We start from the raw sequence: 26,500 nt of genomic DNA, 5'->3' as shown, positions 1-26,500 counted from the left end.
TTGGAAACAACAGAAATAATTATTTACCAATATATTTAATAATAATAAAAACAACTAGAGTAAAATTGGGGCATAACTTTTACAGGTGGAACAGAAATGTAATACATCTCAAATTGGGCACACCGAGATATAACTACTTTTAACTATGAAAGACTATAGAAAAGGTACCTGGTTTCTTAAGAAAAACAGATGTGCAGTTTGTGTTAACTCTTTCTAGCAGAATAAGTCATTTGTTTTAACAGCGCCTGTTCATTGAAGCATCTTAGAAATGTTGCTAGGCTTTTGAAAATACTTATTAAGCAAACAAATAATTATAGCGATTATGATAAAATATGAATTCTCAAACGGGTTGTCAAAATGACTGTTTTTATTACTAACGCATGTATATAACTTTGTAGATCAGTATATACTGAACCAATTAGTTAAAAGGACATTAATGTCATTTTTATATACAGGTGAAACTCGAAAAATTTGAATATTGTGCAAAAGTTAATTAATTTCACTAATGCAACTTAAAAGGTGAAACTAATATATGAGATAGACTCATTACATGCAAAGCAAGATAGTTCAAGTCGTGATTTGTCATAATTGTGATGAATATGTCTTACAGCTCATGAAAACCCCAAATCCACAATCTCAGAAAATTAGAATATTGTGAAAAGGTGCAATATTCTAGGCTCAGTGTCCCACTCTAATCAGCTAATTAAGCCATAACACCTGCAAAGGGTTCCTGAGCATTTAAATGGTCTCTCAGTCTGGTTCAGTAGGAATCACAATCATGGGAAAGACTGCTGACCTGACAGTTGTGCAGAAAACCATCATTGACACCCTCCATAAGGAGGGAAAGCCTCAAAAGGTAATTGCAAAAGAAGTTGGATGTTCCCAAAGTGCTGTATAAAAGCACATTAATAGAAAGTTATGTGGAAGGGGAAAGTGTGGAAGAAAAAGTTGCACAAGCAGCAGGGATGACCGCAGCCTGGAGAGGATTGTCAGGGAAAGGCCATTCAAAAGTGTTGGAGACTATCACAAGGAGTGGACTGAGGCTGGAGTCAGTGCATCAAGAGCCACCACACACACACGGATCCTGGACATGGGCTTCAAATGTTGTATTCCTCTTGTCAAGCCACTCCTGAACAAACAACGTCAGAAGCGTCTTACCTGGGCTAAAGGAAAACAGACCTGGTCTGTTGCTCAGTGGTCCAAAGTTCTCTTTTCTGATGAGAGCAATTTTTGCATCTCATTTGGAAACCAAGGACCCAGAGTATGGAGGAAGACTGGAGAGGCACACACTGCAAGATGCTTGAAGTCCAGTGTGAAGTTTCCACAGTCTGTGTTGATTTGGGGAGCCATGTCATCTGCTGGTGTTGGTCCACTGTGCTTCATTAAGTCCAGGGTCAACACAGCCGTCTACCAGGAGATTTTGGAGCACTTCATGCTTCCTTCCACAGACGAGCTCTATGGGGATGCTGACTTCATTTTCCAGCAGGTCTTGGCACCTGCCCACACTGCCAAAAGCATCAAAACCTGGTTCAATGACCGTGGGATTACTGTGCTTGATTAGCCAGCAAACTCAACTTACCTGAACCCCATAGAGAATCTATGAGGCATTGCCAAGAGAAAGATGAGAGACATGAGACCGAACAATGCAGAAGAGCTGAAGGCTGCTATTGAAGCATCCTGGTCTTCCATAACACCTCAGTAGTGCCACAGGCTGATAGCTTCCATGCAACGCCGCATTGAGGCAGTAATTGCTGCAAAAGGGGCCCAAACCAAGTACTGAGTACATACAGTATGCATGCTTATACTTTTTATTGTTCTATGTACAATCCTTGTTTTATTGATTGCATGTAATATTCTAATTTTCTGACATTGTGGATTTGGGGTTTTCATGAGCTGTAAGCCATAATCATCACAATTATGACAAATCACGGCTTGAACTATCTTGCTTTGCATGTAATGAGTCTATCTCATATATTAGTTTCATCTTTTAAGTTGCATTAGTGAAATAATTGAACTTTTGCACAATATTCTAATTTTTCGAGTTTCACCTGTATGCATCAGAAATGAATCGCTGCATTGCAAAAGATCTGCATACAAAATAAATATTTTAAAATAAATAAACTTTTTTTTATAGCAAACTGTGCATTGTTTTGCAAATCTAAGGACATATCCCTCTAAAAGCCACAAATGTTTGTTTTGTTTGCTTTGTTTTGGCCAATTAGGAATAAATATAAAAAGCCTCCTAGACAAATGAACCAATAACCACGTACCATGCACTAGAAGGAAGAGAACCATAGCCTCAGCATACTACTCATTTTCATAGCCATTTGTAAATTTTAAAACCAAAACTTACTTTCTTTTAGGACATAGGGATGATATTGTCTTATCTACCTAAACTAATACATTTCAAACATTGGGTAGTTATAAGTGACCTGTTATAAGAAATATAAAAACAAAGTTGATATTTCTTCTTTTACTTTTTCTGCAGTGCTACTAAATGTCCTGCATTTTACAGGACAGTCCCAATTTGTCAGTTCTGTCAATCTGTCCTTCCCAGTGCTCTACCTTCTCTATAAATGCCTGGGTTTCACAATGAAGGGGCTATGCCTTTGAAATGCTCAGTCATTTCTCTTTTCATATGATAGACCGAACTGAGCCGTCACCAGATTTTGTTCCTGGGTTTTCAAGGCTTCTGCCACTGTGCATCCTGACTCCTCTTCAGCCATTCTTGGATACTTAAAGGGACATGAAACCCAAATTTTTTCTTTCATGATTTAGAAAGAGCATACAATTATAAACAACTTTCTAATTTACTTCTATTATCTAATTTGTTTTATTCTCTTGATAGTCTTTGCTGAAAAGCATATCTAGATATGCTCAGTAGCTGCTGATTGGTTGCTGCACATAGAACCCTCATGTGATTGGCTCACCCATGTGCATTTCTTTTTCTTCAGCTAAGGATATCTAAAAAATTAAGCAAAATAAATAATAGAAGTAAATTGTAATGTGGTTTAAATTTGTATGTTCTATCTGAATCATGAAAGAAAGATTTTGGGTTTAGTGGCCCTTTAAGTTAAATTTTGGGAGTTTTTTCCTATGTTGCATGTGACGGAATTAACATTTGGGAGATTTAATGGACATTCCAGCCATAATTGTAATCCACATGGATGAATTTTAGTTTTGAATAGAAGCATTTTTGTAATATACACGTATTAGCAGAATAGCTTCTAATAAAATCTATAGCTGTTTCAAAAGATGTTAAACAGTCAGTTTAAATGTTGTATTTAAAAAGCACTAAGCAGTTGCTCATACTTAAAGGGACACTGAACCCGAATTTGTTCATTTGTAATTCTGAACGAGCATGCAATTTTAATCCACTTTCTAATTTACTCCTATTATCAATTTATCTTCGTTCTCTTGCTATCTTTTTTCGAAAATGAAGACTTCTAACCTTTATTTTGGTTTCAGTACTCTGGACAGCACTTTTTTATTGGTGGATGAATTTATCCACCAATCAGCAAGGACAACCCAGGTTGTTCAAGAAAAATGGGACGGCATCTAAACTTACATTCTTGCATTTCAAATAAAGATACCAAGAGAATGAAGAAAATTTGATCATAGGAGTAAATTTGAAATTTGATTTAAATTTCATGCTCAATATGAATCACGGAATAAAATTTTTGGGTACAGTGTCCCTTTAAAGAAACACTAAACCCAATTTTTTTTCTTTCATGATTCAGCGAGAGCAGTAATTTTAAGCAACTTTCTAATTTTCTACTATTATCAATTTTTGTTCATTCTCTTGTGTTCTTTATTTGAAAAAGCATGAATCTAAGCTTTGGAGCCGGCCCATTTTTGGTTCAGTTCCCTGGATAGTGTTTATTGATTGATGGCTACATTTAGCCACCAATCAGCAAGCACTACCCAGATGCTGTGGGTCTGATTTAAGGAAGTACTGATGTGAGCATATAAGTAACATGACTCATGGGTCTGCTCTAAAGGCTGCATACAACAATGATGATCCTAAGCATACATTCTTGCTTTTAACATAAAGATACCAAGAGACCAAATAAAAATTTGTAATAGGATTAAATTGGAGATTTGCTTAAAAGTGCAGGCTCTATCTGAATCATGAAAGAAACAATTTGGGTTTAGTGTTTAATTTTGACTTCCATGCTCCTTTAAGCCCATAAAGGAACTTGAAACTCCATTTTTTTTTTGATTCACATAGAGCATATAATTTTAAACAACTTTCCAATTATCTTCTATTATTAAATATGCTTCATTCTCTTGGTATCCTTTATTAAATGAGCAGCAATGCATTACCAGGAGCTAGCTTAAACTATTGGTAAGTCAATGACAAGAGGTTATTACATGCAGTCACAAAACAGCAGCTAGCTCCCAGCTCCTGAGCCTACCTAAGTATGCTTTTTAACTAAGTATACAAAGAGAACAACAAACATTAGATAATATAAATAAATTCAAAGTTGTTTAAAACTGTTTTCTCTATCTGAATCATGAAAGAAAATGTTTGGGTTTTATGTATATTTAAAAAGCCTTTGTCTAAATTAAGGCACAATAATCTGGAAAAGCTGAAATAAATCTCTTAGGTTAAGAAGTTAATATCTGAAAGCTTCTTACAAAACCAATCACAAGTTTTTATGTTTATCTCCTCAATCCTTTCCAGAACTTTAGGGTCAGCATTTTAGAACTACTTGCAGAGTAAATATTCTGTATAATGTAATTCAAAGTTTAAAATGAATAACAATGTGCAGCTAGGCCAAGCAAAACTTATTTTAGGAAAATAATGAATTCTTTATGCTGAGATAGAACAAAATGTAAGAGAAAAACTATTAAATTTTTAAACTGCACTTAGAGAAATCGAGATTGTAATGCATTTAGTTAAATGGTAACTTTAAGAACAATTTCTGTTTAAAGGCAAGATTATATACTATTGTTTATGTTTCAGCAGGTAATTCTGCTATGATTTTATTTAAAAGGATATTAATGTAACAAAAAAGGTGCATATAACTCCTTCATGATTCAATTTACTTCTGTTATCAAGTTTACTTTATTCTCTTGTCATTCTTTGTTGAAAAACAGGTAGTTAGGTAGGCTCAGGAGAATGCACGTCTATATGGCAGCCATTTTAGCAATGTTTTACACTGTGCAAACACTGCTGCCATCTAGTGCTCAAAAGCATTCTTTAAAAAATGTTCTCATAGAGTTCTCGAGATACGTGCACTCTACCTACCTAGGTATTCTCTTCACTTAAGGATACAGGGAGAACAAAGTAAGTTAGAAACTTTTTTTTCAAAACTGTAATCTCTATCTGGATCATGAAAGAAAAAAATTGTGTATCATGTCCCTTTAATGGTAAAAAGAAAAAAAAAAGTTTGTTTTGGTACTGCTCCCCCCCCCCCCCCCGAGAGGCTTGAGTGCAGTCCTCACAAAGCAGATTATTAATGCAACAACATTCTACACAGTGACTGCTTAATCAGGGTGGCAACTCAATTATATCTGTCCTTAGCTGTTAACAACAGGTGCATTAAAAAACATGAACGTAACTTTAATAGAGAATATCATCTTGATATTTTTTCAATTTACTATCAAAATGACTTTGTTCTATTGGTATTCTTTGTTTAAAAACATATCTAGGTAGGCTCAGAAGTAGGCTCATTGCAGTACTGGTACTGATTGGTAGCTACACAAATATGCCCAGGTCATTGACTCACCAGATGTGTTTAGATAACTCCTAGTAGTGCATTCTAGTGCATGATTTTAACCCCTAGCTAGCCACTGCCAATATGTTAGTAAAATCATCATTGCTTCACATTTTCTTATCTAATCATCTCTGATGAAGCCAATTAAGGACAGATATGGTACAGGGTTAGACATGCAAAGTAGCTTATCAGTTCTTAGACTTAGAAAATAATTAATTTTCAGACTTAAATTACAGGAAAAGGAGGCAAAATAGATAATCATATATTGCAACGTTTGTTTTTTTTTTTAACTACAAATAATCAAACATTGTATATTATAATCTCAAAGTGTTTGCCTTCTTGTTAGTGGTTTTATTATATTTTATTTAACAAAAAAGTTTATCATTCTCCAGTGTATTTTATAGCGATAAGCACCTCAATACATTTTTTTTTTTAGAGGAAATAGAATCTACCCCTATATCTCATCTGCAGTAATACAACTTATCATTAAAGGGACACTGAACCCAATTTTTTTCTTTTGTTTTTTAGACAGAGCATGCAATTTTAAGCAACTTTCTAATTTACTCCTATTATCAAATTTTCTTCGTTCTCTTGCTATCTTTATTTGAAAAAGAAGGTATCTAAGCCTTTTTTTTAGTTTAGTACTCTGGACAGCACTTTTCTATTGGTGGATGTATTTATCCACCAATCAGCAAGAACAACCCAGGTTGTTCACCAAAAATGGGCCGGCATCTAAACTTACATTCTTGCATTTCAAATAAAGATACCAAGAGAATGAAGAAAATTTGATAATAGGAGTAAATTAGAAAGTTGCTTAAAATTGCATGCTCTATCTGAATCACAAAAGAAAAAAATTAGGTTCAGTGTCCCTTTAAGAAAATAAAAATAATTATAAAGATCTCCAATTCATAAGCTATTCAATGTATCCTATCAACTAAACAATGGAGAGGTATTGCACATCTTAGAGCTAGTTTCCAATGAGGTGGTAAAGTTTGTAAACTGGTAGTAAAAATATTCATCTCCATTAGTCTATGGAGAATGTTTATGTTACCATCAGTTTCCAAACTTTAGTACCGCAATGGAAACTAGGCCTTAGTGAATAAATGACACTTTAGAGCACATGGAATGAAAATAATTATTCAGAGATAAAGCTTTCCCCCTACTTAAAGGGACAGTCAAGTCAAAATTAAAGGACCAGTCAACACAGTAGATTTGCATAATCAACAAATGCAAGATAACAAAACAATGCAATAGCACTTAGTCTGAACTTCAAATGAGTAGTAGATTTTTTTTTCTGACAATTTTAAAATGTATGTCTTTTTCCACTCCCCCTGTACCATGTGACAGCCATAAGCCATTCACAAATGCATTCACATACCATATGACAGCCATCAGCCATTCACTAATGCATACACACTTATTCTTGCACATGCTCAGTAGGAGCTGGTGACTCAAAAAGTTTAAATATAAAAAGACTGTGCACATTTAGTTAAAGGAAGTAAATTGGAAAGTTGTTTAAAATAGCATGCTCTATCTGAATAATGAAAGTTTAATTTTGATTGAGTGTTCCTTTAAACTTTTATGATTTAGATAGGGCATAATCAAATTAGCTTTGTTCTAATAGTATTCTTAGTTGAAAGCTAAACCTAGGTAGGCTCATATGCTAATTTCTAAGCCTTTGAAGGCCGCCTCTTATCTGAATGCATTTGGCAGTTTTCACAGCTAGAGGGCATAAGTTCATGTGTGCCATAAATATAACATGCTCACTCACATGGAAGTATTTAAGAGTTAGCACTAAATGCCTGAAATGCAAATTAATAGATAATAAATTCATAATGTAAAAAGTATATTAATATAACAGTCTTAGTTATGCAAAACTGGGGAATGGGTAATAAAGAGATTACCTATCTTTTTAAACAATAACAATTATGGAGTAGACTGTCCCTTTAAAATAGACCAAATGGTGTTAAATATATGCACAGAACTTTCGCTAGATGCGCATGCATACTTGTGTATACATAGATAAAAAATATATAGCGAGTTCCAAACCTTTTTAGAAACTCCATATATTCCGTGTGCTTGATAAGACCGGTTCTCATCATTATTGTCTGAAAACATTGTCGATCGATGGCCCATAATTTTACATTTGTCAGTGCTACAAAAGAGAGAAAACAAAAGAATGATTAATATTCACCAAATATATATATTTACATCATTTTGATTTCTAATAATTTCCAATTTAGAGAGTTGTATTTTACAGAACATTTGGGAGAAGAATCTAATAGGCTATTAGCAGAACTGGCAGAGAGGAACAGAGATATTCAAGTCGGATGTAGATAATGCTGTTCAACAGATTAGTGAAGCATTTTACAAAGGAGGAAGAGTGAAAATACATATTTGTTCTTGTCAAACTTTAAAGGAACATGAAAGGGATACTAAACCCAAATTTTTACGTTCATGATTCAGATAGAGCATGCAATTAAAAAAAAAAAAAAAAATCAAATGTACTCCTATTAATTTTTCTTCGTTCTCTTGCTATCTATATTTAAAAAGCAGAAATGTAAAGCTTAGGAGCCAGCCATTTTGGTTCAGCAAAAATGAGCCAGCTCTTAAGCTTTATATTCTTGCTTTTTAAATAAAGATTGCAAGAGAACAAATAAAAATTAATAATAGAAGTAAATTAGAAAGTTGCTTAAAATTGCATATTCTATTTGAATAATTAAAGAAAAAAATTAGGTTAAGTATCCCTTTAAGGGGCAGATTTATCACTGTGTGGATGGAGAAAGTTCACAAGTAGTGAGCTTGCTTGTCTGTGATTGCAATTTACGGGCAGGATTTGTTGTATTGTACGAGTAGATGCTTATAGAACACCACCCCCTGGTGGTGAGCAACCTAGTGCGCAATGGCAGGGTTTATTCATCATCCTCGTCAGATCAGTCCAGGAGATTTTAGAAGATTTAGGAAACAGCTTTTTTAAACAACTGCTTCATAAAAATCAACCGATAGGGACATTCTCCATTTGATAAATCTAAAAGGAACATTCAATCAACACCTGTTGATTTTGTGTAAAAGTAGTTTTTTGTCCCACACTCCCTAAAAATGCCAAAAACCTAATTCTAGGTTTTTAGAATGATGCAAATTCTTTAAACCAACTAGATGATTTGCAGCATTTTTAAAATCCTAGGAATATATATATATATATATATATATATATATATATATATATATATATATATATATATATATATATATATACAGTATATATATATATATGTATATATATACTGACTTTCAGTTTACACTGAAGGCAATATTTATTATTGCTATTCTTCTATATTTGCACCTAAAAATCCACACAAATAAATGCCCTTATTTATCATTCAAAAATGCATCTAAAACTGGACAGGTACGACTGTAAACTTCTACTCTGATTCCATTCTCCTTGGCGCACAGGTGCTCCAATTAAAGGGTTAAATTAGATTGTTTAGTCGTATTTCCTATAGTATGCCTCATTAATTAGACTTGTTACAAATTTATCATTTCTTTTCTCCTGTAGCGGACTGACAGTTCTCCGGCAAATGAGTGCATTAAAGTTCTCCATAACTACTGTTGAGAACAGCTTTAGAAATCTATTCTGTAGTAGTTGTAAAACCAATGTTAGAAAAAAAAGAGCTCAACAACATACCAAAATAATATATAATAAAGCGCAATAATATTGTATATTAGAGAGCAAAATATATATATTGGAGTGCAGAAAAAATATATAAAGGGCACAAAAATATATATTGGGGCGCAACAATAATATATATATTGGGGCGCAACAATAATATATAAAAAGAAGAGCAAAAATAAAATTGTAAAATAATGAAAACATCTATTTTCTTTCATGACAGTTTTTTGTAGAGGGGCATTAACAAAGCTACTAGTGGGGTTGTATAAATATTGCTATTGGTTCATATACCACTTGCATGAAGAATAGTTGCTCACTTTCATTGATAAATAAGGTGCAGATACTATTCCGAATGGAGCAATTTATCTTTACATCTCCGGAGAAGCAAACACCCCCCATTTTTTGATAAATTTGAGCGCACAGGTGCATTTCTCTAAAGGTGATCTGAGGAGAACCCATATGAGAGTAACCCAGATAATTCTCCTTGCACTTGATAAACCTTGCCCTTAAAGGGACATGAAACCTTAAAGGGACAGTACACTGTAAAATTGTTTTTCCATAAATGTATTTTAAATGACTTGTTATACCAACTGCAGGGTATAAAATATTTGAGAAATTGCATTTTCGGGTTTATTTGTGTATCTGAAGTAGCTGGTTTTGTGCTTTGAAACCACAGCCTATTACAATGGGTTGAGCTTCAGGTAATATCAGATCTCATTATGTTATCACTTTCATGTACACAGACTTGCTTCCTTATCTTATATTTGTCTGGAACACCAAATCTCAGTACATAGAGAGAACAATGGAAAATTATCTTTTTTTTACTTAACTATCCTGCATCCCACTGAGAGTGTAATCTTTTCTGCTGGCTGTGTATACTTAAGCTACTCAATAGCCTATACTCCAGTATTAATTTGTTCAGTGTAGGTGGCGATACCACAGGCTAAATCAGCTATTTCAAATGCTGAAATAGGAGTAAAGGAGCTACTTGCAACCAATTTAATAACTCTAGCAGGTAAAAAGGATCATTGGGAATAATTTAAAGGGGAGAAAGTTTTTGGGTGAACTGTCCCTTTAAGCTTGTTTTTTTCTATTTTTAATTCAGATAGAGCATATGATTTAAGCATCTTTCTAGTTTACTTCTATTACCAATTTTACTTTGTTCCCTTGGTATCTTTTGTTGAATAGAAGAGTTGTAAGCTTAGGAGCAGTTTTGCAGAAATGTTACCCCTTTCAAGAGCACTAGATGGCATGTATTGCTCCAGATGCCTGCTTAGGTTTCAACAAGCAATACCTTGGTAACAAAGCAAATTTGATGATATAAGTAAATTGGAAACTTTTTTAAAATGGTGTTCTCTGTCTGAATCACCAAAGAACATGTTTGAGTTTCATATCCCTTTAATGCCGTCAAACTGAGATGATAAGCAACAGCACATATTGACTGATTACATACATGGATTATAAGAGGAAGGACTGTTAAAAGCTTTGTCTTCGCGACTTTTCTGAAAGACACAAGAACAGTACAAAAAAATAAAAAATAGAAGCTTGAAAATATTTTCTGGATCCACTCAGAGTTCTCAGAAACAGAAATAAAGGCTTAATGCGTCAAAGTTAAGGTCAAGATATTCACATCAAGCAGATAATGCATTGACAAATCGTGTTCAGCTCTACATTGGGACTCAAGGTATTAAACAAAATTAGGCAAAAACTGTGAATTATTCCTTTTTTAAAAATAGTTTTTATAAATGTAAAAGTTTTTTTTTTAAATCATTAGAAATATCTATTAAACAATGAGCATTAAAGGGACATTAAACCCAAAAATGTTCTTTCATGATTCAAATAGAGAATACAATTTTAAACAACATTTCAATCTACCTCTATTTATTTTGCTTTATTCTTTAGATATTCTTTGTTGATAAAAAAAAGCAATGGGCATGGATGAGTCAATCACATGGCGCATCTATTTCTATTTGCAGCCTCCAATCAGCAGCTACTGAGGCTATCTAGACATGCTTTTCAACAAAGGAAATCAATAGAATGAAGCAAAATTAGAAAGAAGTAAATTAGAAAGTTGTTTAAAATTGCTTGCTCTTTCTAAATCAAGAAAGGAAAAAAATTGGGTTTCATGTTCCTTTAACAGGAAGTACCGATGGCTAGTGAGAGTTAATAATAAATATCAGACCTTTAGCAGAAGTATACAATTGATATTGGTCTATTAGTTGAATTTGTCACTTTTACTTCACATTTATTTAATTTGCTTAAAGGGACACTGAACCCAATTTTTTTTCTTTCGTGATTCAGATAGATCATGAAATTTTAAGCAACTTTCTAATTTAATCCTATTATCAAATTTTCTTCATTCTTTTGGTACCTTTATTTGAAATGCAAGAATGTAAGTTTAGATGCCGGCCCATTTTTGGTGAACAACTTGGGTTGTTTTTGCTGATTGGTAGATAAATTCATCCACCAATAAAAAAGTGCTGTTTAGAGTTCTGAAAAAAAAAAAAGCTTAGATGCCTTATTTTTCAAATAAAGATAGCAAGAGAACAAAGAAAATTTGATAATAGGAGTAAATAAAGTTGCTTAAAATTGTATGCTCTATCTGAATCACGAAAGAGAAATTTTGGGTTCAGTGTCCCTTTAAATGCTGCTTTTTATATAGCTGACAGAAATGTTGTGGTACAGTGTCCCTTTAAAGGAGGGGTACTCAACCTTGGCACTCCAGAGGTTTTGGAACTAAATTTCCCATGATGCTCAGCCAGCATTTTCCAGGAAATTCAGATACTTTAAGCTGGCTGAGGCCCCCCTGTTTTAAAGAGACAGTAAAGCATTGATACAAACATTGTGGCAAAGACTGCTGCCATAGAGTACTAAAGACAAGTGCACGCTCCAGAACTCCTATGAAACTACCTAGGTTTACTCTTCAACAAAGGATACCAAGAGAACAAAGTAAATTTGATTGTAGAAATTAGAATTGCATGTTCTATCAAAACCATGAAAGTTTAATTTTGACTTTAATGTCACTTTAAATACTAGACGTGCAAATATTTGGGATTCATTATTAGTTATTTAAACAAATTTCAAAAATAGTCGTGGTCTGCAGCATTCTGAGCCAAATGTATTATTAAAAAAGTGCAATATCTGTGCAAATCTATACTAATAACAAATTCTGAATATCTGCATAGGTCTATTAAGTACTGGATTCTTGGCAACTCTAAAGCAAATTAATTAAAAACTATTATTTTTTTAAATAAAAAAATAATATATATATATATATACACATATATATAATATATACAGTATATATAATATATACAGTATATATATATATATATATATATATATATATATATATATATATATATATATATATATATATATATATATATATATATATATATATATATATATATATATATATAGGGAGCATTATAGGGTTTATCACGCCTGTCTGTGAATATCGAAAGCAGAATTGAAGTTAAGGTGCGTTGGGATGGTGCAACCTCAGAGCTTTGGTTAAAGGGACAGTATACTATAAAATAGTTTTTCCCTTAATGTATTTCCAATTACTTTTTTTTACCAGCTGCAGAGTATAAAATGTATAAGATTTGCTTTTTTAATGCTTATTTGTGTATATGAATTAGCTGATTTTGTGTTTTGAAGCCACAACCTAATAAAATGGGTTGAGCTTGTAAGTATAATCAGATCTCATTACTTTATCACATTGTGTACATATATCTGCTTCTTTATCTTATATCTGTCCATAAACCAATCACTAATAGTTGGAGAGCAATGGAAAATTAACATTTTATTACCTTATCTCTTCTATAACCCACTGGGAGTGTAATTTCTTCTGCTGGTTGTGTTAACGCAGCTTGGCATTGAGGCCAAAAACTTTCAGGATTTGTGGGGATACCATAGGCTAAATAGACTAATTCAAATGCCAATACAGTGGGACCTCGGTTAACGAACGACTCGGTAAACGGAATTTCGGTTTACGAATGAAAATTCTGGGAAAAAAATGCCTCGGTTTACGAATTTTTTTCGCAATACGAACGAATTAATTGGTTTTCAATGCATTCCTATGGGAAACCGTGTTTCGGTTTACAAATTTTTTTCGCAATACGAAACAAGTGTCCCGGTTTTGGAGCCATTTGCAGCAAGTTGCTGAGCCTTTTGGAGCCATTTGCAGCAAGTTGTGGAGCCATTTGGAGCCTTTTGGAGCCATTTGGAGCCTTTTGCAGCAGGTTTTGGAGCCTTTTTTCTCACCTCCGGAACGCATTAATTGGTTTTCAATGCATTCCTATGGGAAACCGTGTTTCGGTTTACGAATTTTTCGCAATACGAAACGTCCCGGAGAACGCATTAAATTCGTAAACCGAGGTCCCACTGTATAAGGTTAATGGAAATACTTGTAAACTATTTAATACACTCCAACAGGTAAAGTGGATCATTAGGAACAAATTAAAGGGATACGTTTTATGAGTAAACTGTCCCTTTAACTGATTCACTGAACAAAAATGTTGCACAAAACACATCAAAAATACATATTCTTGCAGATAGCAGAATATGTTCTAAGTATTTATAAATAGATATTCCTATATATATATATCTGTATACAGGTGGCCCTCGTTTTACAACGGTTCAATTTACACCGTTTCAGAATAACAACCTTTTTTTTCAGTCATGTGACTGCTATTGGAAAGCATTGAGAAGCAGTTCATTCATTAAAATAGCCAGTAGGTGGAGCTGTCCGCTGGTGTTGCAGCCAAGCAAGCTGAAATTAATCAGTTTAACCAGACCTGAGCCATCGAGCAGATTTCAAAGGAACAAGATCTTCCTGTCTATACAACAGTCCAGATTGGAATGCATAGAAAGAACTGTTTGCAGAAAAATGCAAGTGAAGTCTGTTTTGTGTGATTATTTTGTTAGGTTTATAATGCTGTTTAGCAAATCTTTTTGTTCATTTAACTTAGTTTAATTATATATTCTGTGTTGTGTAATTATTTTATTAGGTTTATAATACTGTTTAGCATTTAAAGTCTTCATTTCAAAGCTTTAAAAATAATGTATTGGGTGTTACTTATGACAATTTTGAGAGGGGCCTGGAACCTATCTCCCTCACTTCCCATTGACTTACATTATAAACTGGGTTTCAATTTACAACGGTTTCAATTTACAACCATTCCTTCTGGAACCTAACCCTGGCGTAAACTGAGGGCTACCTGTATATGATTGTATACCTATATATAATCATTTGTATATATAGTAGGGATGGGCGAATGTTAATAAAAATTCGAAATTTAAAACAAATTTTGATACATTCGCTCATTCAAATCGAATTTCAAATGTTTATATAATATTCTAACATTCTATTTTTGAATTTTCGTTTTCAAATTTTTCAACAAAATTCGAAAATATTAATTTGAATAATAGAATGTTTAGCTTCAATTTTGAAATGTAATATTCGATTTTGAATGTGACATTCGAATTCGAATGAATGTGACATTCGAATTCAAAATAGTATTTCTAGTCTACAACTGTGCTTAATAAATGTGAAATTCAAATTTTAATGCTACATTCAAATTCAAATGTCACATTCGAATTCGAAAAAGTATTTCTAGTCTAATACTGTTTTTTAAATGTAATATTCAAATTTGAATGCTAGATTAAAATTTGAACGTCACATTCAAATTCAAAATAGTATTTCTAGTTTAATACTGTGTTTTATAAATGTAATCAAATTTGAATATGACATTCAAATTCAAATGTAACATTTGAATTCAAAATAGTATTTCTAGTCTACAACTGTGTTTAATAAATGCAATATTCGAATTTTAATGCTAAATTCGAATTTGAATGTCACATTCAAATTCAAAATAGTATTTCTAGTTTAATACTGTGTTTTATAAATGTAATATTCAAATTTGAAAGTGACATTAGAATTCAAATGTAACATTCAAATTCGAAATAGTATTTCTAGTCTAATACTGTGTTTTATAAATGTAATATTTGAATTTGATTGCGACATTCGAATTTGAATGTAACATTTGAATTCAAAATAGTATTTCCAGTCTAATACTGTTTTTTATAAATGTAATATTTGAATGTCGCATTCGAATTAGAAGTAGTATTTCTAGTCTACAACTGTGTTTTATAAATGTAATATTCGAATTTGATTGCCACATTTGAATTTGAATGTCACAATCGAATGTCAAATTCGAATTTGAAAGTGACATTCAAAAACTGTAAATAACATTCGATAATAGAATTTTTGTGAATATTCGTTCTTATCAACATTCTATTATGTAAATCGAATTTCTACAATAACATTGGTTCTAACATTCGAATTCGAATATAAACACATTTGCCCATCCCTAATATATAGGTATAAATATATATTGAACCAAAATATCATCAGATATAAGTAGAATTATGTATTTAAAATAAATAAAACATATTCTATGTGAAGTATTCCTACTTTCATGTAGGGTTAGCGCACTTGAGAATAGGCGATCAGGTTTTCTTGCGGAATGGGGTGTTTTTTTTCCACTTTTGTATTCTCCATTGACTTCTAGGGGGAATACTTTAACAAATGCCTAATATTCTAAGTTCCGCTTTTTGCGCACATCTGGTTAGCACGCAATCGAAAACAGTTTACTTTTAACTTGTAATATAAGCGCAACCCGACGCTAGCAAAAAACTTACTTCTAGACACCTTATCCAGCAAGCAAACAAGGGGATACAAGATGCAAGGTATTCACATCTTGTGTATATGCAGATATGAATTGGTAATAAAATCAAATTGCAAAAAAGTTTCCACGGTCTACTGTGATGTAATTTGTAATGTGAAACTGAATGATGCACACACATATTTAGCTAACTAAACTAGTGTAGGAGTGAAGGTATTCTTTATATAATTGTTAAATTACATAGAATTGCTACAGTTTTGAAAATGTACTTAATGTACAGCCCTTAACATGCTCCGAGTCATCTAACGTGGCGTTAAACACCACTCAGCTATGGTTGGTTTGCAAAAAGCTTTTATGGTTTTGACATTTAAGGTGCAAACTTCACAGCAGGTTAAAAAAGAAACATTAATAAATACTCAAAGACTTATGCTACATGAAATGAATGCTCTTACAAAATATGTTTAACTGCAGGTATCATGTATACCACTGTGGTAGCACAACATGCTGAAATGTCACAATCTTTATAATTAATTAGATGAGAGATGTTACATTTCACGCTATTAATATGAACTCATATAAAGCTATGTGAACAGTTTGGCTTAGATTACAAGATAAGGTGCATTAATATTGTTAAAGCACAATCCTTATCACCTCCATGTTTGTGCACATATTAAAGGAATATGAAACCCAAAAATGTTCTTTTGTGATTCAGACAGAGCATACCATTAAGTTCTGTGCTATACTATTTTAATGAACCTTAATCATAAACACTTCACAAATATACCTATATATATATTCATAAACACATATGTACAAACATACACATACACCTTTGACTCCTTACTAGTCCCGCCCCTTGTTATATCTCTTTTATTCTGCAACAAAATATTCTAAATATTAAGTCAGTCTCTCTCTCTTTTTCTCACTCTCTTTCTTTCTCTCTCTTTCTCTATCTATCTCTCTCTCTCTCTCCCTCTCTCTTTCTCTTAGTCCCTTTCTTTCTTTCTTTCTTTCTTTCTTTCTTTCTTTCTTTCTTTCTTTCTTTCTTTCTTTCTTTCTTTCTTTCTTTCTTTCTTTCTTTCTTTCTTTCTCTCTCCATCTCTCTCTCTCTCTCTCTCATGCTCTTTCTCTCTCTCTATCTCTTTCACTCTCTCTCTCTCTCTCATGCTCTTTCTCTCTCTCTATCTCTTTCACTCTCTCTCTCTCTCATGCTCTTTCTCTCTCTCATGCTCTTTCTCTCTCTCTATCTCTTTCACTCTCTCTCTCTCTCTTTCTCTCTCTCTCTTTCTCTCTATCTCTCTCTCTCTCTCTCTCTCTCTCTTCCTCTCGCTCTCATGCTCTTTCTTTCTCTCTATCTCTTTCTCTCACTCTTTCTCATATCTCTCTCTCTCTCTCTCTCTCTCTCAAATTACAATAATTTACTTCAGGTCTAACTTCTAAATTTTAACGGAGTATTTTGGATTCCACAGAAGTGCTTGTAATATGAGCACAATGGAGGGGCTTATACCACTCTGTTCTATCCATTAAAGTATAGGGAGTGCTAACCAATACCAGATGCAATATTCTATGCTCAAAACCAAGCACTAAATAATGCACCCTGTGCTATCAATTGCACACCCCTTGTAATCTAGCCCTTAATCATGTAATACATTTATTCTGTCCCATTCTGCAAAAACTAAAAATACCTTGAAAAAAAAAGTCTTTATTTTGCATATTAATAATAACTTATTTTGAAGCCTTTAATTTATTTTTAACAATAATTATTAATTTATGGATATTGTGCTAAAACATTTTATGTAATCTATATGAAAAAGCAGCATTTAATTTGATAAAGCTTTTTAAAGGGCAAGTATAGTAGTAAAATGACATGCTCTAATACCTTACATTATGTAATTTCAATATTAGTGACCCTACAATTCTAGATGTTTAACCACTACAAAGAGGTTTAAGTCATAGTTAAATTATTGCTGGGGAGCTGTAGAAAACAGCTGGCTCCAAACGGAAACTCCTGCCGATTAACTCAGTAACTGTATCAGCTGCTCCTTAGAGATACTTTAACTATGTGTTTAATTACTTAGTTCTAAAATTTTATGCTTTAAAGGGAAATTGAACACTAAATAAATACTAAATAGATTAATGCATTTAATGAAAATATTAGTCTGAGAATAACGTATGTATTTCTTTAAAGTTTCATTAACTTTTTAAAAACTGACAAACTAAGTTTAAAGTTTTAGTGTCTAAACAATGGGAGCTGCCATGTTGTAACTTAGGTTACCGTCTCTTCTGTGGCCAATTAGGGACAGTTATAAATAGGTCACTAGAGTGTGCAGCCAATGGCTGTGTGGAATATAACAGGGTTCTGCACTTCCATTTCTAACATGAACTAAAAAACTCACAATTACAAAATGGAATTACAGGAAAAGGGGACAAAATAAATAATGAAAGTATATAGCAGAGTTTTTTTTATATATACAATTTATCATTTTATATTACCATCTTAAAGTGTTTAAAGTCCCTTTAAGGAATCAGAGAATGTAGTTTTTTTGCACTATGATGTCCCTTTAAATGAAGAGAGTTGAGTAAAGTAATCAAGCTGTAAATATCAGCTTTATGCTGTTTTGTAAAGCTTGTGTGCCAACTGGGCATTGTCAGGTAATATGCGCACATCTCACAATCCATTTACCACATCGAAAATTGAATACCCCACAGCAGAAACCTGGACAGTAGAGGATATTTACATATTTGAGCAAAATGTCACGCTGAGTAATGGCAACAAAATGACAGATTTTACCATTAGCTTTGGAGAAAAATGTTGCATCAAACATGCACGAGTTAGTGAGTTATATGTAATGACTGATATGTTGTTTCCTGCGATCACAGACTATATGTGCACAGAATAAATCTGTGCCAACGCTACAATTGTATCAAATAGCTGCTAATCAACTGGAATCCTCAGCCACAAATCCCACCAGGATTTTAGGATATTTCAAAGCGTTGTATTCTATTACAATGCAGATGGAAGATTCTGAGGTTTTGATACAGAATGGACAATCATCAAGGAAGAATATTCATTCATCTGTTTTTTACTTAGTAAGGATTTTTTACTTGTAGTTGTAAATGTAGAGTAGACACTACCACTCTCAGTATGGGTGGTTATAAGTTTAAAGGGACAGTCTAGTCCAAAATAAACTTTCATAATTCAGATAGAGCATGTAATGTTAAACAACTTTCCAATTTACTTTTATCACCAAATTTGATTTGTTCTCTTGGTATTCTTAGTTGAAAGCTAAACCTAGGAGGTTCATATGCAAATGTCTTATACTTTGAAGGCCGCCTCTTATCTGAATCCATTTTGACAGTTTTTCACCACTAGAGGGTGTTAGTTCACGTGTGTCATATAGCTAACATTGTGCTCATGCACGTGGAGTTACCTAGGAGTCAGCACTGATTGGCTATGCATGTCTGTCAAAAGAACAGAGACAAGGGGGTAGTTTGCAGAGGCTTAGATACAAGGTAATCACAGAGGTAAAAAGTTTATTAATATAACTGTGTTGGTTATGCAAAACTGGGGAATGGGTGATAAAGGGATTATCTATCTTTAAAAACAATAAAAATTCTGGTGTAGACTGAATATCAAAATAACTCCACTTTTCAAATTATTACCAAGTTCCCCAAATAGTTTTTGAATGTCACACTGGTTTTGTGCATAGGCAAAACACTCTGACATTATCCCTGCCATAGTCAATGATGGTACAGAGCACAAACAAATGATAAACAATTTTACACCAAAAAAAAGTTTTGCAAAATCAAAAACCCAATATACATGACCACTATACCAAGATTGTGCTCAACCCTGTATTAGCTGCAATACAGTATAGGAAGTATACCTTGCAAACAAACAGTCTGTTAGACAGCTATAGTATATAGTTAAGTATACATACGTATATATTGTAACAACAGTTATATAATGCAAAAGGTTTAAAGGCTTATTAAAGGAGAAAGATTATTTGTTCTATGTTAGAGGATGTCATTTTAAGGGATATGAAATCCAATTTTTTTCTTTCATGATTCAGATAGGGAATACAATTTTAAAAATGTTTCCAATTTACTTTTATTATCAAATTTGCTTCATTCTCATGTTATTCTTTGTTGAATAGATATCTAGATAGGTATTCTGTACATGCCTGAAACACAGTACAACAGGAAATAGTGCTGCCATCGAGTGCTCTTGCTAATGTATAACATTGTTGCAAAACTGATGACGTATTTTGCTGCAGGCACGTGCACGCCCCTAAACTTACCATTTTGCTCTTCAACAGAGGATAACAAGAAAACAAAGAAAATTTGATTATAGAAATACATTGGAAAGTTGTTTAAATATGTATGTTCTATCTTAATCATGATAGAAATAATTTGGGTTTTATATCGCTTTAGGCCAGTGACCCTGCACTTCTATGTCTTTAACCCCCACAAAGGGGTTAAACACATAGTAGAAGTACCACTCAGGAACCGCAGAACACTGCTAGTCCCAAGTGGAAACTGAGGTTGAGCCAATCAGTAGAGCTATTTGCATGGTCCAGCTGTGCAACTAGTGCTGCTGATTGGTACTTTTACTTTGTGTTTAACCCCCTTTGTGGGGGTGCTTAGAGGTGCAGGTTCTCTAGTCTTAAAATGCCATGCTCTAACAAATTAGAGCATCTATTTTTTTCAGATATAATGGCCCTTTAGTATAGTGTTAAATCATTAAAACCATTTAGATGACTCTAAAAAGAAGTCTTTTCTTTCACTCTTCCGTTAATAAATTAAAGGGACACTGAACCCAATTTTTTTTCTTTTGTGATTCAGATAGAGCATGCAATTTTAAGCAACTTTCTAATTGACTCCTATTATCAAATTGTCTTCATTCTCTTGGTATCTTTATTTGAAATTTGAAAAGTTTAGATGCCGGCCCAGTTTTGATGAACAAACTGGGTTGTTCTTGCTGATTGGTGGATAAATTCACCCACCAATAAAAATTAATAATAGGTGTAAATTAGAAAGTTGCTTGATATTGAATGCTCTATCAGAATCACGAAAGAAAAAAAATTGGGTTCAGTGTTCATTTAAAGGGATATGAAACCTAAATATTTTCTTTTGTGATTCTGAAAAAGCATAGAATTTAAAAAAAAATAAATCCATTTTACTTCTATCATCAAATCTGCTTTGTTCCCAGGGAATTCTCTGTTAAAGAGATACCTAGGTAGGCATCTGCAGGAAAACATGGCAGGATAACAATCTTGCTAAACTGCTGCTATATAGTGTTGCAGAACCATGCATGCTCCTAAGCTCACAGCCCTGATTTTTAAATCAAAATATACAGAGAACAAAGAAAATTTGATAATAGAGATAAATGAGAACGTTGTTTAAAAATGCATGATCTATCTGAATTTATAGAAAGAAAAGTTTCATATCCCTTTAATACTTTTGCAGCATTACTTACAAATACCAATTTGAATAGTTAATATGATACTAACTTACCAAAAGTATAACAGTAACAGTATAAGCAAATTCAATGTATCACCAGTAATCCGATTCACAGCCCTACAAGACTCTTCTTGAATATTTTTGTATGTGATCAGCATAAAAGAAAATGCCTTTTAGAGGATAAAGATATTAATGAACAGAGGGTTTTCTCATTACTTTTGAGACTTACAATTATCTAGATTTGGTCTGAGATAACTAAACTCGCTGGAATAACAAGGTTTGAAATAGCTTTTCTTACACTTTATTTGTCCTTATATAAATTCCTCTTCTGAGATCAACAGGGATTTGCAGTGAAGTAGGCTTCTACCAATTCCATAATTACTAAAAATTCTGATGAATAACATTATAGCAGAAAATTGTACGTACTTAGTGTTCTTTAAGTATTCTCATGTACAAGAACAATTTAAATCTCTGTGATACTTGATGTTTCCGACAGACGCACCAGATACCACTTTATATATTTATTTATTTCTGCAATTCCTGTAGCAAATGACTTTCCCAGTATCATTCTTGAGTTGTAATCTTGCAGATTTGTAAATATTTTTTTCTATTTTTTCTGATTCTATTTCAGGGAAAATAGAACAGTGAATTAGATTGCAGTGTGCACTGCATGTCAATGAGTTTATACTGTAGTGTACATAGTGAATGTGAAATTCAGTAAAGATAAAAAAAAACTATTTAAAGAGACATAAAATTGCTCAAATAAAAGTATCTAGTGTGTGTGTAATGTGTTTAAGTGCATTTAAGTGTATGTATATGTGTGAATGAGTATGTGTGCATTTAAAGGGATAGTAAACTCCAAATTAAACTTTCATGATTAAGACAGGGCATGCAATTTTAAACAACTTTCTAATTTACTTTTATCATCAAATTTGTTTTGTTCTCTTGTTATTCTTAGTTGAAAGCAAAACCAAGGTAGACTCATATGCTAATTTCTAAGCCCTTGAAGGCCGCCTCTCAGCTGAATGCATTTGACAGTTTTTCACAGCTAGATGGCGTTAGTTCATGTGTTTCATATAGATAACACTGTGCTCATGCACGTGAAGTTATTTAAGAGTCAGCACTAACTGCCTGAAATGCAAGTCTGTCAAAAGATCTGAGATAAGGAGGCAGTCTGCAAAAGCTTAGATACAAGGTAATTACAGAGGTAAAAAGTATTAATATAACAGTGTTGGTTATGGAAAACTGGGGAATGGGTAATAAAGGGATTATCTATCTTTTTAAACAATAACATTTTTGGTGTTTACTATCCCTTTAAGTGCATCTTGCGTGTATGAATGAGTATGGATCCGATTTATCAAGTGTCGGGCGGACATGATTTGCTGTCCGCCCGACATCAATAAATGCCAACAGCATATGCTGTTGGCATTTATCATTGCACAAGCATTTCGAGTAACCGCTGCTTCTTAACTTATGTTTCAGGGGAACCTGAAACTACAGGGGTAGATTGCAGCATCCGCTCCTTGATAAATCTACCCCTATGTCTGAATGAGATGTGGGTGCTCTATTGAGTATATCTAGGGTGACCATATTGTCGCTTTAAAAAGAGACACATATGAAAAATACATATGTCAGGGCTGTTTTCAGTGACTATGTGTGTGTCCATTTGAGTTTGGTGTGAATGTGAATAAGGGTGTATTTGAGATTGTGTATGTGAATGGTTGAGTGTGTGCAAATTAGTGTCTGTGTGTGAATGAGTGAGAGTGTGTATACAAGAGTGTCTGTACATGTATGTGTGACTGTATAAATGAGTGTGTGTATGTATGTGGGTGTGAATAAGTGAGAGTGTGTGTTTAAATTAGTGAGTATGTGTGTGTGAATAAGTGAGAGTGTGTGCATGTGTGTGTGAATGAATAAGAATGTACATGTGTAAATGTGTGAGTGTGGGTGTGAATAAGTGTGTGTATGTATTTGTGAGTGTGTGAATGAATAAGTGTGTGTGTGTGTGTGTGTGCGTGTGTAAATTAACAAATGCGTGTTTGTGTGTGTGTGAGACTTCCATAAAAAGTTAGTGTAATCTAATGACATGCTTAAGTAGGGAAATAGCAGCCGTTGGTAAAATACAATATTTCCTGTTTCCTAATAAGACTATGACTTCAAATATTTAAAGCTTGAGGGTACGTTAAATAGTTTAAAGGGATTAGCTCATAAAATTATGATTAACAGACCGTTCCAGTCTAAATAAAAGTAATGTATCAAAATGTCAGTTACTTTGCCTTTAGGTTTGTCATTAATTATACAAGTTGCCCCATTAAGCTGCGTAGATCGAAATAAATGAGTACTAGATGCAGATATTGCTTTCTGTGATAACTTTATTCACAACCATTTCCTATCATTTGGCAGAACGATCTACCTGATAAATATGCACATATTAAATTATATTTACTTCCTACAGTAATGGCGCACTACCGGTAGGACTCGTTACACCAAAATTATTAATGTGGAATGCAGTTTGCTGTAGGTCACTAAAATGTTCTGTCTTTTGGATAATAAAAGTAGTGTGTAATTTGTAAAACGTACATTTAATTTATCTTCTTCACAAAAAAATGATACACATATCTATACTTTCTATTAATTTTAGGTCTTTGTGTGAACCTGGAAAAAAAAAAACATCGTTGGAGCAGAGTGCTTTATCTTTTGCGCAAACACAAATAATAAAGCACACTCTATTATTAGCAGCAGATGGTTTTATTTTATGATTATTTTAAGGTCATTTTTCTGCAGGTATGAATATCATACTCTAAAATAACACTGTCTGTACCAGATCTGACTTCATATGACAATGGAACACGATCAGTGTTCCCTTTGCCCCCGGTTGTGGTACACTCTCAAAGCTGATAGCAGGACTGGGCTGGACGTAGGTACTACATCAACACAGTACATTTGACAACCTATGTCCTATTGGCCCAAGGGGTTAAAAGTGTTTAAAATTGCATGCTCTATTATGTGCCTTTAATTCTACCAAATACTATTGTCAGGTATTATTATCAGGTATTTGTAGAGCGCCAACAGGTTCCACAGCACTATGGACATAGGTGGTATGTAAAAACCATTACAGGGATCAAATGGGGAGAGAGGGTCCTGCCGAGAGTTGCACTGTTGTAGTCAGCTCTTATGAATGTGAACTACAAACAGCTGGGCTCATAGGCTTATATGCTATGGGGTTTTAGGGGATAGCAGTGGAGATAGGAAGGTTAGTGTAGGTTGTAAGCGTCCCTGAATAGTAGAGTCTTCAGGGAGCACTTTAAGTTTTTAAAACTAGGGGAGATTCTTGTGGAGCGAGGCAGAGAGTTCCATCAGATGGGAGCCAGATTGGAGAAATCTTGTAGACGGGAATGTGAGGAGGTAACAAGAGAGGAGGAGAGGAGGAGATCATGAGCGGAGCGAAGGGGTCGGGAGGAAGAGTATCTGGAGACAAGGTCTGATATGTAGGGGGGAGCAGTGCAATTGAGGGCTTTGTGTGTCAGAGTGAGAATTTTGTGTTTAATCCTGGAGGCAAGAGGAAGCCAGTGAAGGGATTGGCAGAGAGGTGCAGCAGATGAAGAGCGACGTGCAAGGAAGATGACCCTGGCAGAGGCATTCATTATGGATTGTAAAGGAGCTAGGCAGCAGCTAGGGATACCAGAGAGGACAGAGTTGCAGTAGTCGAGGTGGGAAAGGATGAGAGAGTGGATTAAAATCTATGTTGTGTCTTGTGTGAGGAAATATTTATTTTAATTTATCTGTCTCAGTGAATACCACATTAAAGGGATATAAAAAACCTCAATTTTGTCTTTCATGATTTAGAAAGAGAATGCAATTTTAAATAACTTTCCAATTTACTTCTAATAACTAATTTGCTTCATTATCTTGATATCCTTTGTTGAAAAGCATATCTAAATAGGCTCAGTAGCTGCACATAGATGCCTCGTGTGATTGGCTCACCCATGTGCATTGCTATTTCTTTAACAAAGGATATCTAAAGAATGAAGCAAATTAGATTATACAAGTAAATTGGAATGTTGTTTAAAATTGTATTCTCTATCTGAATTATGAAATACATATTTTGGGTTTCATGTCCCCTTAAACATTCTTTTTTTAATTTCTTTGATATTTGTATAATATTCCTCCATTAAGCCTGAATCATAGTTGGTGATTTACCTGTCTAACGGTGATCTGTAATATATACATAAAATAGAGTGCCACACAACGGAGAACATTATAAACAACTAGGGCAACGGGATAATGTTGAAAAGGCCATTTACACAGTTAGATATTGACTTGTGAATGTGTATCACAACAGGGAGCTGTAATTAATGTATAACAGAAATCTTCTAAAATCTTAAACCATGTGTACATTTTCCTAGCAATCAAAACTTCAAAGAATAAATCAGTATATATTATTTTATTATATGGATAGAATTATTGTGGAACAAATAAAAACAAGCGGTACAGTGTCACATGATCACACAAACGCCTTTGGTGACTGCAAGCAGTGAACAGCTTCTTACACTAATGAGTTCTGCTAGGAATCTATTTAAATCTCAGAGCACAGTTTGCTCTTTGAAACCTAATGTTGTCTAAATCTCATGCATATAACAGTTCCATTAACTTAGTAACTAAATGGAAATATGCTAGCTCTTGATGTACAGACTATTATAGTGTTACAATGTTATTTATATCACTACTTTGAAGGGACATAAAAGTGTGCATTTCAAAGCTCTAATTCATTAGTGCATGATATATACTTTAAAGGGACAGTAAAACTAACAAACAAAAAAACTGCCATGATTAAAAATAGATTATTAATTTTTTTATTATTATTATTATTATTCTTTGTTGAAGAGCATACCTACTGTAGGTAGAAGAAGCAAAGCAATGCTGGGAGCTAGCTATTGATTGGTCGCTGCACA

At 33.5% G+C, this 26,500-nt stretch overlaps 1 protein-coding gene across 2 annotated transcripts in view; it reads right to left on the bottom strand.

Annotated features, from left to right (window-relative positions):
* PRKG1 (protein kinase cGMP-dependent 1) overlaps nucleotides 1-26,500 on the bottom strand; it is a 1,360,211-nt gene that overhangs the window by 426,826 nt on the left and 906,885 nt on the right. For both annotated transcript variants that reach the window (XM_053692228.1, XM_053692227.1), the window contains exon 4: nucleotides 7,773-7,878. In XM_053692228.1, coding sequence (XP_053548203.1) covers nucleotides 7,773-7,878 — 106 coding nt within the window. The remainder of the gene's footprint in view (nucleotides 1-7,772; nucleotides 7,879-26,500) is intronic.

Source organism: Bombina bombina, chromosome 9, assembly GCF_027579735.1.
Source record: "Bombina bombina isolate aBomBom1 chromosome 9, aBomBom1.pri, whole genome shotgun sequence".
NCBI classification, from domain to species: Eukaryota; Metazoa; Chordata; class Amphibia; order Anura; family Bombinatoridae; genus Bombina; species Bombina bombina.
This window is presented reverse-complemented; position numbering and strand designations above follow the sequence as displayed.